Source organism: Bos taurus, chromosome 10 (assembly GCF_002263795.3).
Source record: "Bos taurus isolate L1 Dominette 01449 registration number 42190680 breed Hereford chromosome 10, ARS-UCD2.0, whole genome shotgun sequence".
NCBI lineage: Eukaryota > Metazoa > Chordata > Mammalia > Artiodactyla > Bovidae > Bos > Bos taurus.
In genome coordinates this window covers 35,656,641-35,673,291 of record NC_037337.1, presented here as the reverse complement: position 1 = coordinate 35,673,291, position 16,651 = coordinate 35,656,641, and the positions used below count along the sequence as shown (strand labels likewise).

Here is a 16,651-nt window from a genome sequence, read left to right as displayed (position 1 = left end):
CTAACAATTTATGAAACAAGTAAATGGAATAGGATACTGCTCTGTTAAAGGATTATAATTTATTGCTCAGCATACTTCTGACGTGAATTTTTATATAATACAACAAAAATGGCCAGCAGCAGCTGCTGGCAGGTAATGTGGAATAAACATGTGGAAGGGTAGGGTTCTGTTCCCTAGGCGTCTCTTCATGCTCTGGGGCACCATGAGTGAGGGTGAATGTGTGTACAGCTTGGAGGACCACCCGGTAATGCAGCCCCTTCTGTGATCTGCTTGCAGAGAAGTCAGCCATCTGAAGGCCCCCCACTCTAACGGGTAGGCCAGGTGCTCGGTGGCGCCATTCTTCTCATCTCCACCCCCAGAGCAGGAGTTAGGCCAGCAGTGAGAGGCCTAAGGAGACAAAGCTAAAAACACTAGACACAGAATGCCTCTGGGAAGTGTGCTAGGCTGGATGATGGCCCTGCAAAGATGTCCACATCCTCACCCCTGGGAACCTGTGACTATGGTATCTTATATGGTAAAAGGGATTTTGCAGATTGATTCTTGAGATGGGGAGATTATCCTGGGTTATCAGGATGGGCCCAGCATAATCACAACAGTCCTGGTAAAAAGGGACAGGAGGGTTAATTCGAGATGGAAGGACAGAAATGTAGTGCAGAGGAAAGAAGATGCTACCCTACTGAGTCTGAAGACGGGGAGGAAAGGACCACAAGCAGGCATGCAGGAGGCTTCTAGGCGCTAGAAAAGGCAAGGAAGTGGATTCTCCTCCTAAAGCCTTCAGAAGGAACCAGCCTCACCAGACACCATGATTTTAGCCCAGTGAAACTGATTTCAGGCTTCTGAATTCCAGAAGTGTAAGATAATAAATAAGTGTTGTTTTAAACCATTTAGTTTGGTAATTTGTTACTCCAACAATCAGAAACTCCTACAGGAAGCAAATGAAATCATAGAGATAGTTTGGCAGAAACTAAAGCCATAGATGCTGATTTGCTGTTGAAGCCATGACTAGGCGCCCTCCACTTACAGGCGCTTTTTGTCTCCTTACCTGTGACCAGTCATACATGATTTCTGCTGTGATTCCAGCTGACCAGAGTTTCTGGGTTAGGTTGATGGCCCTGGACATGGACATCTGACCAACACTTACAACCAGGAGGTCACAAGAGCTTACTGTAACCTGGATCAGAAACATTGATTACATTTAGAGGAGGGAGATTCCGGGCATGTAGGTGGGACCATGCAGGCAGCACTCATATGGAAACAGGCACCTTAAAATCACATACAGCAACATAAATGCACAAGTCTTTGCTTCAAAATGACATGGTAAAAAAAATGACACAGTCAGAAAATTTTTATATTAGTCTTTTAAAATAAAGGACTTGAAATTATTTCTAAGTCATTAGGAAGATATTCTTTTTCTCTGGAAAAACTAATCTTGCCTGAAACACAGAGGAAAAAACCATTTCTTTGTAGAATTATGATCAGAAGGCTTTGATATGAGTCTGTTAACAAGTGTAATCTCTCACATTTACATAGCATATTCCAGTAAGGAGAGTCTGGCTACTGGACTAAGGTCCCCCAGGTAGAAAGCAGAGGCTAAGTATCGACACCAAGATTTAGGCTTGCCCCTCACAGCAAAGACAGTCTCCCTAAACCTCAGTCTATAGCTACTACATCTGGGGTTCCATGTGAATGACTGCAAAAGGAGAGCCATCTCAGAGCATGCTGGAAAGCAGAGCTAGTACTTACAGGCTCTTCCATGTTGAGGACAGCAGTGGTTATCTTGTCTATGGCTATGCTGACCCCGATGGCAGTAGGAACTGGCCCCAGAGCCTGTGGTCCTCTAAACTGGGGAATCTGGGGAGAGACAGGCAGCTCTGGTTATGAAATGGAGAAGAAAGTGTGATGATAGGAAAAGCGATGATTTGGGGGCATGCACTCTAATAGCAACTTATCAAAGGGTTCAACAAAATAAAGTGTGTAAGAGTGTGTGTGTGCGTGTTTGTGTGTAGCAAGAGAGAGAAGCAAGCATACCTGCAGATTCAGGAAATGTTAATGAATGCTGCACCGAGCTCTGCACTGTTCAATTTGGCAGCCACTAGCCACATGGGGCTTGAGCATGTGAAATGTCTAATCCGAATTGACGTTTGCTGTATATGTAAAACACGCTGGTTGCAAAGACTCAGAATGGAAAAGAATGTGAAATAGCTTCTTAATAATTTTTAGATACTTGATTACATGTTGAAATAGTATTTGGGTATACTGGGTTAAACAAATGCTAACTGTGAAGACTTAGAAAAAATGTAAATAGCTCCTTAATAATTAAAAAAATTTTGATTACATGCTTACATATTATTTTAGATATACTGTATTAAATAAAATACATTATTAAAATTAATGCCACCTTTTTCTTTTTACTTAATGTTACTAGATAATTTAAAGTTGGATACATAGGTTCTGGACCAAGATGGGTAGATACACTTCTCCCTGTTCCTCTAAGTACAGCTAAAACCCCTGAACACTACAGATAAAGCAAACATAAGACGACTCTGAGAGTGGAGAGAAGATGGCAGGCTGACCAGGGACCATGGGGTCCGAGGAACCACATGTGGTGAGTTCCCTGGGTTTGGTTTTTGCCTCTTGTACCCAGGTCTGAGTGCTGGAGAAACTGTCATCCCAGAAATGCCAAGAAGAACAAACAAAAAAGCCCCAAAGAAAATCTGATCTCTCTGGTCAAAAAAATCAAGAAAGGGGCAACCCAGCAAGATAAAAAATCTGTAGACAATACTGGCTCTGGTTGGCCAAGTGTCACAGAAGCAGCACAGACACTCCCACTCATGATGGCTGAGTGTGGTCAAGACATTCCCCCTTACCCAGAGAGGCCCCACCAAGTCCCAGGAGGGTGGTAGCTGAGAACACTGAGGGGAGCCGGGACTTTCCTGTCTGGGAGTAACGCTTCCCCCAGTGGTGTCAGTGGAGACCAGGATCCCCAGCTTCCACCCTACCCAAGTGGTAACAAGGTACCTCTCCCCTCTTGGGTGGTGCCAGAGGACGCTGAATGGAAGCTGGAACTTTCACCACTTTCCAGCAGTAACAAGGCCACCTGCCAACTCCCCCACCCCCCAACCCTCCACTACATATCAGTGGAGGCCTGTGGGAAGCAGTAACACAGCACCCCTCCCACCCTGGGGGTGTAGAAGGAGGCCGAGCGAGGAACCTGATCTTCACTCCCACTGACAGCAGGAAGGGGCCCTGCCTCCTCCACCCCGCCTCCACTATGCAGTGTCAGAGGAGGCCTAAACTGGAAGGTCTAGGTAAGTTCTAGAGTCTAGTCACGTAAGACTCAAAATGTCCAGGATACAACTGAAAATCAGGCATCGTAACAAGAGCCAGGATCTCAAAGTGAATGAGGAAAGGCAAATCGACAGACACCAACAAAATGAAACAGATGTGAGAATTATCAGACAAAGATTTTAAGGCAACTAGCATAAAAATGCTACAATAGGAATCATAAATGGGCTTGAAACAAATAAAAGAAGGTAAAGTCTCAGCAAAGAAGTGGGAGACAAAAAACTCACTGGATGGGCCCAACAGCATAAATGGAGATAACAGGAAAAACAATCAGAGAAACTGAAGATAAAATCACTAAACAACAGAGAAAAGAGACTGTAAAGAAAGATGTCCCAGAACCATAGGAGCATAACAAAAGATGTAAATTTGTGTTACCAGAGTTCTAGAAAGAGAGAAAAAAGAAAGTAAAGCTGAAAAAATTGTGGAAAAAATAATGCCTCATACTATGCTGGATAGTGGTCAAAGTTCCAGCTTCCCATTCAGCTTCCTCTGGCACACCCCAGAGGGGAGGAGGGCCTTGTTACTGCTTGGGTGAGGGTGGAAGTCAGGGACCCTGGCCTCCACTGACTCTGCTGATGGGGGGCGCACTACCCTGAGGCAGATATGGAAGTCCTGGCTCCCCACTGAACCTTCTCTGAGGCCTGCTGGCGCTTGGGAGGAGGCTCATTAGCAAAAGACAAACCTATAGATTCAAGAAGCTGGGAAAAATCAAATAACAGGACAAATCCAAAGAAAGTCCTTCCAAGACACATAACTGAACTTCAAACTAAAACCAAAAAACAAAAAAAATCTTAAAAGCATCGAGAGTCATCTTTCATATAGGCGAAAAATAATTCAAATAACCCAGATTTCTCATCAGATGGGTAAATACAGTAAACTTGCTTCTTTTCTTGAGTTTTTCAGAGTTTGACACTGGAAGCAAAAAGCACAACACTGTCTAATGTGGACCTCAGTGTCTACTGAGGAAATATTTAAGACAATCATATATAGGGCATGGGGTAAAGGACATAAAGGAGTTACAGTTCTATTAATATATTCCAGTGTATCTCAACTGTGGTGGTAATTACAGGAATCTACACATGTGATAAAAATAGCCCAGAATTAGACACATACAGTATGTGGAGGTCCGTGTCCTGGGTTTGGTATTTTATTATGGTTATACCAGCTTTAACCATTGGAAGAAACTGGATAAAAAGTACACAAGACCTCTCTGTACTATCTTTGCAATATCCTGTAAACCTATTAGCTATTTACACAAAAGTTAAAAATAGTACAAATGCATTTCATAAGACATTTCTATTCCTAGTTGAAATATATATAGGTGTTCAATAATACCAGTGATTCAATTTTTCTGTAGTTTCAAAAAATTTCTTCCCTGGTGGTCCAGTGGCTAAGATTCAGTGCTGCCAAGGCACAGGGTCTGAGTTCGATCCCTGGTTTGGGAACTAGATTCCATACGCCACAACTAAGTTTGCATGCCACAACGAAGATCAAAGCTCCCACGTGTGGCAGCTAAGACCCGGTGCAGCCAAATAAGTAAATATTACAATAACAAGCTGAGGAAGAAATGCCCTCACCAGCAGGTCGTATCTACCACCAGCTGCGAGGATTTCAGATATAGCCCTTTGCCTCCGTCTGATGAATGCCACAAACTGGAAGATGATTCCGCTGTGCTGCTGCACCTTGTAAACCAAGCCCAGATTGATCAGGACCTGCCAAGGGAAATGCCACACGGATGTGTCAAGGGCTCGAGATTTAAAGAGTGTGCAATGCTGAAGACCCCATTTTCCATCATGAACATCAGAACAATCTATTTAGTATAAACAAAATATTTGGTACACAATCTGTTGGACTATAGCCTACCAAGTAAGAGGAGCTCTGTTCTCTTCAAGAATAACCACCTTTCTTGAGGCTGACATAGTAAGAATTCCCACACAACAGGAATTGTGATGCTCGCAAAGAAATTCTGATATAAGCCAAAATTATTACTAGGTGTCAAATGTTCCAAAATGTGGAAAGCAGCGTTCTACTGGAAAAATAAAACACTAAACTAGCATTAATAAAATAAAACCCATTTCCTCCTTGTGCTATTATTAATGCTACAAATTGGCGCTGCCAGAATCAAACAATTGCCAAACCTGTAACTTTATGCCAAATTTCTTCAACAGTCCAACGACCTCCTCCAGATCTTTTAAGCCGTACTTCACCAACTGGGCAACACCTGTTTTCTGTTTTATTAATGAATTTATGGTTGGGGTTAGATCTTGCAGCTCTCCCTTCTGCTCAATAAATTTGTAGAGTCGACACAGCTGGAAAGCAAGGAGGCAGTTAGCTTCCAAAATCCATGGCAAGAAAGACTCACTTTGCTGCATGTTTCCTAAACACAGGGGGGAGTGGCAGAGCTTTTGCACCTCCAAAAGGGTAGACTTTGTGGTCAAGGCTAATTTTAGTCTTTTCCACAGTCCCCACTAAGGATTATTGTTTTCCAACAACTCTAAGGCACCTCGCCGAAGTGCTCTAGGTCCCTACTCACAGTTCATTTTTAGTCCTACACACAGTGAATGCTCACCCCAGCAGAGCAGACCCTGACACTAGCAGAGCCTCCATTATATATATTTTCAGGCCAGTATTGTTCCTCTTTGCCTTCCTCATGCTCGTGAAATTCCATGGCTACAGGCACGTCAATGAGGGACAGGAAGGCAAAGTCTGACTCCTTCTAACACTACACTGAATTAGGATGGGAATTCCCTGTCCTCCCTTGAATAATTCCTACTTGTAGACTTGAGATGCAGTTTGGATACCACCTCCTACAGGCAGCCCCTGCTGCCTTCTCTTCCGGCTCAGACCTTAGCCCAGATCCCAGCTCTCCGCAGTTGTACTCGTTGTCTTCGCCAGGAGGGGGCAGCAGCTAGCAGTGATCCATCTGTGGACCAGGCACAGGCCCTGGCCCAGTGCAGTTAAAGAGGAAGTAACTATGATCATAAAACCAGAAAAAAAGACTCCAGGGGCTAACGTGGAAACTAAGAGGCAAAACTATAGCTACTTTGAGACTATAGGCAGATAGAACCTGGTTCATCTATAAACAGGTACATGGAATTGAAGAGCTGAATGAAGACTTATGAATGAAACTTAAGGTAGTTCCATAATCATAAATCACTTGTATTTTTAAAAAATCCCAAAGTGTTAATATATTTCTTTAGTATCTTAAAGACAACATTAAAAAATTTTATGTCTTTGATTTTATTTTTTTCTTAATAAATTTTTTTTAAACATTATCCCATTAATTGGAGAAGGAAATGGCAACCCTCTTCAGTGTTCTTGCCTGGAGAATCCTATGGACAGAGGAGCCTGGCAGGCCCCAGTCCATGGGGTCACAGGAGGCAGACACGACTTAGTGACTAAACCACCACCACCACCCCATTAATAAACTACCAGAAGCATCAGAATTTACACCCCCAGATTCTGGTACTCAACCTATCACCAACTAACTCCATGTAACCTGGGATAAGTCACGCATCTCTTTGGGCTTTAGGTGCCTCATCTGTAAACTATGAAGACTGGGCCAGATATTTGAAACTTACCTGCAGTATTTCTACTCCCTCTTCTAATACTCTTAGGGTTTCCTTTTAAAATAAGAGAGTACCAAATGCCTATGCATGTTAAGTCACTTCAGTTGTGTCCGACTTTTTGCAACCCTATAGCCCATCAGGCTCCTCTGTCCATGGGAATTCTTTAGGCAATACTGGAGTGGGTGACCATGCCCTCCTCCAGGGGATCTTCCTGACTTAGGGACTGAACCCGTATCTCTTATGTTTCCTGTGTTGGCACGTGGGTTCTTTACCACTGAGCCACCTAGAAAGCCCACCAATGCCTATATTAGATACTAATTTTTCCATTTTGCACTAATCAAACACACAACTTTGAATTAATGCTTAATATCAAATGACTGGGTTTCTCAGGTGGCGCTAGCAGTAAAGAATCCACCTGCTAATGAAGGCACGTAAGAGGCACAGGTTCAATCCCTGGGTTGGAAGATCCCCTGGAGGAGGGCACAGCAAGACACTCCAGTACTCTTGCCTGGAAAATCCCATGGACAGAGGAGCCTGGTGGGCTAGGGTCCATGGGCTTGCAGAGTCGGACACGACTGAAGCGACTGAGCATACATGCACATCACATGACTAATGGATAGAAATTCAGCAAAAAGCAAAGAAGCTGACATTTTAGCAACCAATGTGGCTATCTTGTGCAAGCGTGAAGTATTTTGAAATGTGATATTAGTTCAGAGAACCTTTTAGGCTTGAACCCTTTTAAGGAGTCGCTGAACTGGGCAGTTTCTTGGACAGATTCTTTGTGTCATTTACATACGGGACTATTTCTGCACATGGCTATGTGCTGTGTACATATCTAGGGTATTGCATAAGTACTGTCCTTTGTACTAGAATATTTATTATGCCATTGAGTCACTCTGTAATTATTAATACCTCCTATAATAGTTAACATTTAAAATGTAATCTGGTCTAATTTCCAGAGTTCCTAGCGCTATGTATCTGGTTTACTTTCCCAACCTGCAAACTATTAATATTTGAGTGAGTTCTTTAAACTGTGACACCCCGTGAAAGTTGTGAGCTGAGGGTAGACACATACTGGATGAATCCCCTCATGGCTTTTAAAGGCCAGTATGAAAGAAGAAGTTGAAAGCAGTCTGTGGACTCTTCCACTGACATCTCTCTGCATCCCTAGCACTGTGCCTGACACGTGGTAGGTGTCCTAGAATCTGAGTAACTCCGCCTGGCCAGCGTACCAGAAATCCCTGTTGTCTTTTTCTTTTCAGGGACTCAGTTAGGTCAGGGTGACTGGCAAAGATCTGGGTCCAATCTCATGCTTGAAGAGAGAAAGGACAAACCTATTTACCCGGTGAGATTTTCCTCACTGCCAGTGAGATTTTAGGAGTAGGTAATTCCCCAGAAAAGCCAGAGCTATAATGCAGCTCTGAGGTGCTGGAAGACCAGGAGGTGGGGGAGGCCTGTGAGGTGGAGCTCTGGGTCGCAAACGATCCTGAAGAATCTACTTCCACAGAGGCCGAGCAGCCTGAGGTATGCTTGGCAGGAGGCTCCACTGAGCACAGCCTTGGCAAGGAGTATGAAGAGAAGGATATGGTGTCAGGAAAACAGCATGGAGACGCATTCTTTGATCATGGCCCTGATTTCTCTTCCCCTAATTCCAGACGTTGCCATGGCACCTACTTGAGGGAAAAACTGTCTGAGGTGGCGGGAAGCGCCGCTGCCTGACTGCAGTGAGAATTTGGCGTTTTCTGGAATCACAGCATTACAGAGAGAGCTGTAATCACACCATTGAAAGATACTTACACTACTTGACGACAAGGATAGATTACAAAATTTAGCTTCCACTTCTCTCCTCGTCAGCTTTTCTGTCTAATGGAGAAGAAGGTAACAATGAGAACAAGATACAGTTTCCAGGCTAATTCTGACAGGTGTAGCCTTCATTTTGGACAAACTGCTCCTCATCATGAAAAATGGATTAACTGATTAAAAGACTTTTTCCCTCCACAATTCATATGAGCTATATAACTAACATTGCTTTAAAATGTGGGAAAGATTGAGGGCAAGAGAAGAGGGGGCAAAGATGATGAGATGGTTGGACGGCATCACTGACTCAATGGACATGAGTCTGAGCAAACTTTGGGAGATAGTGAAGGACAGGGAAGCCTGGTGTATTGTAGTCCATGGGGTCGCAAAGAGTTGGACACGACTAAGCGACTGAACAACAATTCCTGACATAAAAGAATTAACAAGGGGAGAGCTGTACTTGCTGAATGGTGAGGTGACCCAGAGGAAGAGAGGCTTACCCAGGGCTGCTTATGCTAGAGTCAACTGATCCATATCCCCTAATGAAAGTCATGTGTGGACAGGCTCCGAGTGCCACCCCATGCTGCCAGGCAGCCTACAGAATATGAACAAGAGTGATGGGAAGCCTCTGCACCATCCCTGGGCTTTCTGCCAGCCTCTCACTGACACTCTGTTCTATCTGTCCCTGCCAAACAGCAGCAGCACTTTGGGAGGAGAAAAGAAATGTGAAGAAGCAAACACTAAAGTTAGGACCCTTGATGTGTCCCAGGCAGATGAAATAAAAGCTGGTTGAGCTTTTTAGTGTACAAAAACCAGTCAACCATTACGAACTTCCCCAGCTTATCCTGTCTTAATCATAGGCTGTCTGGCACTGCTAGTGACTGTATCTTCTTGATGTTCTTATTTATTATAAAAATAATATTTAAAATGAAAAGAAATTAGAAAAGATAAGGAAGGATTCACCTTCACCCCAGCACCGTAATAATTAAGATCTTCACTGTCCTCCCTTCAGGCTTTGCACAAATACCGGAAGGTAATAAATACAACGATGTGGCTGAATTCGGAAGGGCAATGGGAGGTGATGCTGCCCCAGTCTCACATAAATGAGGTGATAAACGAGGCCCCAAGAGAAGTCTAAACCAGTCTCCCCCAGTCTATAAATGACTTCACTGATAAGCTCAGACAGGCTGGAAGAATTAAGGGCAGGACATAAGTCTTTTACTATCAAAACTAATACTCCCTTTCTTGGTCTCTCTAAAGGACAATAACAGTGCCTGTGAGATTAACTTAGGCAAGTTAATCTTCATAAAGGGTTTAGAACAATGCTTGGCACATATATTCTGAGCACAGTGCATGCTTAGTAAAGGCTGACTATTTTTAAACTTATTACAGGCAAGTATCAGGACCAATTACTTAGTGATGCTTTTGCCTTAAGAAGCAAGTGAGTGAAGAAGTTTATTATCTTATAAATTAAATATGATAATTCAATCTTCAGAAGTTACCCTTGCAAACACACCATGGAAGTGTGCTACTAGTGACTAGTAGCACAAGGCTTAGAACAGAACAAAAGCTCAACCAATACTTGTTAACTACTGATGGAAAAACAAAAACAAAACTGCTGGTAGAATCAGAGCCATTGCTTCTTTTACCTTAGAGCAAAGAGGGGAAGGAGATAAAATTCCCAATTCAGTTTTATGGTTACATGACTAAGAAAATTCTCAAGCTATTATTATTATCCTTCAATATCAACTCAAAGGAATTAAGTGCTTACCACAGCATCATACAGAATAACATAGACTTGGCTGAGTTTATCTTCTGGGATCCCACAGTGTAAGAGTATTGCTTTCAGTAACATGGTATGGTTCAAGTAAATACTGTAATTTCTTTCCTAGGACAGAGAAATTATTATTTTCATTATAAAAGCAACACAGGCACCTGACGAAATCTAGAATCTTATCCCCAATTTACCAAACTGACACAATGGAAGGAATGAATTCTAGCATATTGCCTTTTAGTTTACTTTTTCATATATATATTCTTCTTACACTGTTGTGGTCAGAGTATAATATATTAATAATTTAATCTTTATCGTACACATCAGAAATACTTTCATCTCCAGCTACGTTCAAAACCCTGAGCAAGGTGACACAGATTTCAAAGTGGGAGAAGACCTGGGTCAGTACTAACTGACCTATACGCCCAGCTGGTGGAGTATAAGCACACAGTCAGGAGCATTCACAGGGCGGTGAGCTGTGCGCTGAGCCAGGTGCAGTGGGCTGCACAGACAGTGGCCCTGAAGGAGCATCTCTGCCTGGAGGAAACAGCTGGCAACTAGCACGTGGGTTCTCGTCTCACGTGCTGTGAGAGCTGAGAAGAAAAGGTGGCTGGCCAATCAGGGAGGTTGCAGGCAGGCTCCCGGGCCCCCACTGCAGCTGGGTAGAGAGGTCTATCTGGATAGGGGTGCACAGTGACTGATGGGAGGTCACTGTGGAGAGGGTAAGAGGGGCGTGTAGCGGGGATGGGGAGGGAAGGCCAAGGAGAGCAACCACTGAGCGCACAGTGCACTCCACTGGCTGGGAGTCCACAGAGACCACACAAAGTGAGGCCAGTTGTTAAGAGTCTGGGTGGGGACGTCCCTGGTAGTCCAGTGGTTAAGACTCTGGGCTTCTAATGGTGGGGGCATGGGTTTGATCCCTGGATGGGGAACTAAGGTCCCATATGCCATGCAGTGTGGCTAAAAATTTTTAAAATTAAAAACTGTTGCAAATCAACTACACTTTGATTAAAAAAAAGAGAGAGAATGCATTCCATGTAATCTAAAGCAATAAGATAATTAGTACATATTTTTTGAAAAAGAGCCTGGGCGTAGGAGGGAGCTGAGGGTTCCCAACATGCTCAAAGTATCCTAGGATTCTTAGCTGAATTCCTCAAATTTTGGAATGCATGGAGAAACTACAGCTTCCCCCCAACCAAAGAAACAAAAACAAATTCATTTCTTTCTAGGTGGAGGTAAGAGCATGAGACTGTCTCAAAAGCTACATCAAACTTTCCCAGGGGCTTGAGTAACAATGTGATTCATGGCCAGCACTATCTGAGGAGCAGTTCTGTGGTCCCATGGAATCTGGTGAAGGACTCTGTCTAGTGGGATAACCTTGGGATGTTAGGGTATGGGAAGGAACCTGAAGTGCTGGAAACTCCTGGATGATTTCGTAGATGGTGTAGATGATTTCAGCGGTGGGCAGCGAGCTGTTGGTAGTAGAGGTAACAATATCAAATGCACACTCCAGAAGTTCTTTGGGATGAAATCGGTCTAATTTTCGAGGTCTGAACACACGTTCTATGCAATATCTGCGGAGAGAAGCCCGCATTTCTAAGGTCATTGCTTGCTGGAATTACATATGTATAAGAGATTGTTGAATAAAAGAAATAATATGGAAAAATCAATTAGTGGTATGATTAAGAGAACGTAAAGATAGATTTGCCCAGAATAGTCATGCTTTGTATCTAGGTTCCAATTCCCAGTGTTGCTACTATTAAGCAATGGGGTTTATTTATTTTTTTAAGTCTGAAATAGACATGAAATAACACAGAAAAATAATTTTATCATGAGTGTTTGCTTTCTACACAGTGATGCCCACACTTTATGATTAGTAACTGTTTACTTGGAATTGAGAATAAAGGCATGTAAAGAGCTTTGACTTTGTTCAGGAAAGGAGCTGCAAAGTCAGGTGCCTTGCTGACAACAACATCGCTCCAATTTATGCAGATCTTGGTGTTTGCCCCTGTGGTATGTGAATGAAAACCTTTCCCCAGCGGTAAGTGCCTGGAGGTTCAGCACTCCTGCTGGGTTTCCTCCACTTCTCCACAAGCTGTTTTTATTCAGTTACCTGTGCAGGCAGTTTTCACACAGAGACCACTGGCCACTTGTCTTTTCAATTAAATTTTAAAAGAGGCCATCTGTGATCAAGAACAGCCAGATGTTTTTCCAAGCAACCATTTGTGAAAGTACTTGGTCAAGTGGCTTGGGGACATTTAGAAGGCAGAGAAAAGACTGGGAGTCTCAGGCTGCCACCCAAATGCAACATTCCTACAAACAGGAGGATGCCAGTCTTGATCATAGAAAGGGGTACTGGCGCTTTGTGACAAAATGGCTTTGTGACCATTTTCCAAGCTCAGTACTTTAAACTCCAAATACTTGACTGTGTAACGATCACTGTAGATGAAATACTCTTTTTGGGTTTCTTCCCCACATGCACCAAATGAACCCCCATTTTTTCTTACCGCTTTAAATTCAATATATTATTTCTCGCCACATATCTTGCAAAAGGAACCTGAAAAATAAAGTTTCAAAGGTCAGTATCAAGAGGTGCCAACCACTACTCCTTTTGTTTTTTTAACCTTTGAGTTGTAAGTCACATACCATAGAGTTCACCCTTTTAAAGTTTACAATTCAGTGGTTTTGAGAATGTTCACAAAGCTGTGCAATGCTCGTCACTCACACTCCTTGGAATGTTTCTGAGTTGGTCAGTCAGCAGCTTATCTCACTGCTGGATGTAACACCAACCTTATTCGCTGTGGCATTTCTTAGGTTCTTAAGTTTGAGAAAAAAATCACTTTTAGTAAAATGAGTATATTTTATTCTGTGCAAGTTATATGATGACCTGTGAATTTTTTTTTAAGTGTCACATAATACTGCAGTCAAAATGGGTATTACCTCTTACAAATTTCCTGACTTTCTCATAGATCTTACAGAGGAAATTCTTAATAACCACCCAGTAATAATCACCACAGCTTATAAAACCATTACCAGATTGCTTCAAGAGATCTGACGTGGTATCATTAACTAATAGGTCAAATTCTGAAAGGGCAATTATTTTTTATTTGGAGGGATTTAATATATTTGCTCACAGAAAGAAAGCTTATGTTTAACAATCTGCATTTTAGTGCCCTAATGTCTAGACAATAAGGAGCCAGTTTTAAGTATAGTTATGTAAATGTTTGCCCTCTGTACTTTCTCTGCTGCTGCTGCTAAGTCTCTTCAGTCATGTCCTGTCTGACTCTGTGCGACCTCATAGACGGCAGCCCACTAGGCTCCTCTGCCCCTGGGATTCTTCAGGCAAGAATACTGGAGTGGGTTGCCATTTCCTTCTCTAATGCATCAAAGTGAAAAGTGAAAGTGAAGTTGCTCAGTCGTGCCCGACTCTTAGCGACCCCATGGACTGCAGTCTACTAGGCTCCTCTGTCCATGGGATTTTCCAGGCAAGAGTACTGGAGTGGGGTGCCATTGCAGAGCCCAAATCTGGTATGCTACCTACTCACCTCTCACTCAAAATAATCCCAAACCACCTAACTTACTGCAAAAGAAAAACTAAATCCAAGGGCATAGAAGGAATTTCCTCTTGAACCATAAAAGCAAAACATGTTCTTGCAATATGCTGCAAAACACAGATATGAAAGAAAGACAATGTCCTGATTCCAGACCTCCCTCCAGAAAAATACAGTCAAAAGTTCAAGTTTTTGACACTTCAGTCTGGGGATACAAACAAGCTGATATGTGTCATTATTCACACGCATGTGGGAGCACTATATATATCTCAAACATACCAGGTGCATTCAAATACCCATCTTTGTAAACATGCTCAGCTGTTTTTTTTTTTTTTTAAACTTTTTTCTTTCTCTGTATAATAAAAATGGAATTGTTCAATTCAGTTCAGTTCAGTTGCTCAGTTGTGTCTGACTCTGTGACCCCATGAACCGCAGAATGCCAGGCCTCCCTGTTCATCACCGACTCCTGGTGTCCACTCAAACCCATGTCCATTGAGTCGGTGATGCCACCCAACCATCTACTCTGTCATCCCCTTCTCCTCCTGCCCTCAATCTTTCCCAGCATCAGGGTCTTTTCAAATTACTCAGCTCTTCACAGGTGGCCAAAGTATTGGAGTTTCAGCTTCAACATCAGTCCTTCCAATGAACACCCAGGACTGATCTCCTTTAGGATGGACTGGTTGGATCTCCTTGCAGTCCAAGGGACTCTCAAGAGTCTTCTCCAACACCACAGTTCAAAAGCATCAATTCTTCGGTGTTCAGCTTTCTTTATTGTCCAACTCTCACATCCATACATGACCACTGGAAAAACCATAGCCTTGACTAGACGGACCTGTATTGGCAAAGTAATGTCTCTGCTTTTTAATATGCTGTCTAGGTTGGTCATAACTTTCCTTCCAAGGAGTAAGCATCTTTTAATTTCATGGCTGCAATCACCATCTGCAGTGATTCTGGAGCCCAGAAAAATAAACTCAGCCACTGTTTCCCCATCTATTTGCCATGAAGTGATGGGACTGGATGCCATGATCTTAGTTTTCTGCATGTAGAGCTTTAAGACAACTTTTTCACTCTGCTCTTTCACTTTCATCAAGAGGCTCTTTAGTTCTTCACTTTCTGCCATAAGGAATTGTTAGGTAGTTAGATTAGGAAAAAGGAGTCCAGAATGAAGTGGCTAAAACACAAAGAAGGGAAAAGCCCGTGAAAATAGAACAAAGGAAGGTCTGAGGACTGGAGTGAGAACCTCAGGTGAAACAAACAGCCCTCCTGGCTAGCCCAGTTTACACAGGGCAGGCTCAGGGGGAGGAGAAAAAACATATAAAGAGAGGAGCCAAAATTGAGCCTCTGGCTTCTCTTCTCTTTGTGTCTTTTGGGTCGGCCCGCCCTCATGCCTTGAGGGTGTATTTTCCTTTCCTTGCCAAATAAAACTGAGCTGTAACACCAAGCTGTAACACTGGTAACTGATCTGTCCATCACTTCAAATTTTTGCTGTGGTGAGACAGAACCAAGGAAATTACACACTCTCCCGACATAAACTGAGCTGTAACATGGAGCTGTAACACTGGTCCATCCATCACTTCAAATTTTTGCTGCGGAGAGACAGAACTGAGGAAATCACAACCTCCCCTGAAAGAATCATATTACAGTTCTTTTGAAACATACTTTTTCTTCCAGCTAATAGGATACCATGGATATTCCTACAGATCAAATATAGATATGGATCTATCTAAATATATATGCATTTTGATATTTTACCTCTTTAATATTCCATAATAAATTATTCAGCCATTTTGCTACTGATGCAGTAGCAGTTTTCAGTTTTTGACCACCATGATAAATTGGAAATGGATGTCTTTTTAATATTTGTATACCAATGTGTTATTTCTTTAAATAAATCCCTCAAAGTGGGATTGCTAGCTCAAAGGGTGTAGTATATGCATTTACTTTATTAAATATGTTCAGATTACTTTTCTAAAGGTTCAACAACTTACATTCTCATCAGCAATATATTAAAGTACCTATTTTCCTAAACTCTAGTCATCTGTGGGCATTAAAGATTTTTGCCAGTCTGAGAGGTGAAGTTCAGATACCTTTGCTTTGTGTTTCCTTATTAGTGAGGTTGAGTATCTGTGAGAAGATTATTATCCCCATGTATCTTCTCTTCAGAGAACTGCCTGGTTATAGCCTTTACTCATCTCTCTACTTCTAAGTGCTTTCTGTACAAGAGGAATATTAACCTCTTGTCTGTCACATGCATTTACAGTACAGATGGGCTTGTTAGCAGCCAGCACCATGTGAGTGATCAACCAGTAAGCGTGCTGCTGTCAAAGGGAACCCTGGGGATAAGAAAGCAAGCATGAGCAGACTTCAGCACACACACTTAGCAGGGACACTTGCTGTTATAAGAATTCAACTGTTCTGGACATTAGCGTATGGGAAATGTCTGGGTTGGCCAAGTTAGCCTGCTATGATCACCTGGAGGAGCTCAACACTGACGTGCAGACGTGGCACCTGCTTCTACGTAAGCACTAAGGTGGATGCACACACGGTCAAAGGTTTACCATGATGCTGTCACCCTGATAACTCTCTTAAGATTATGTTTCCTAGAGGTGACATTA

General features: G+C 42.7%; 1 protein-coding gene across 3 annotated transcripts in view; it reads right to left on the bottom strand.

Moving 5' to 3' along the window:
* The window catches only part of EIF2AK4 (eukaryotic translation initiation factor 2 alpha kinase 4), a 97,143-nt gene that overhangs the window by 14,660 nt on the left and 65,832 nt on the right, over nucleotides 1-16,651 (bottom strand). For all 3 annotated transcript variants that reach the window (XM_010809210.4, XM_002690785.6, XM_024997963.2), the window contains exons 24-31: nucleotides 12,993-13,042; nucleotides 11,891-12,059; nucleotides 10,483-10,599; nucleotides 8,712-8,777; nucleotides 5,484-5,654; nucleotides 4,923-5,057; nucleotides 1,744-1,851; nucleotides 1,043-1,171 (exon numbers count right to left, since the gene is read on the bottom strand). In XM_010809210.4, the coding sequence (XP_010807512.1) occupies nucleotides 1,043-1,171; nucleotides 1,744-1,851; nucleotides 4,923-5,057; nucleotides 5,484-5,654; nucleotides 8,712-8,777; nucleotides 10,483-10,599; nucleotides 11,891-12,059; nucleotides 12,993-13,042 (945 nt within the window). The remainder of the gene's footprint in view (nucleotides 1-1,042; nucleotides 1,172-1,743; nucleotides 1,852-4,922; nucleotides 5,058-5,483; nucleotides 5,655-8,711; nucleotides 8,778-10,482; nucleotides 10,600-11,890; nucleotides 12,060-12,992; nucleotides 13,043-16,651) is intronic.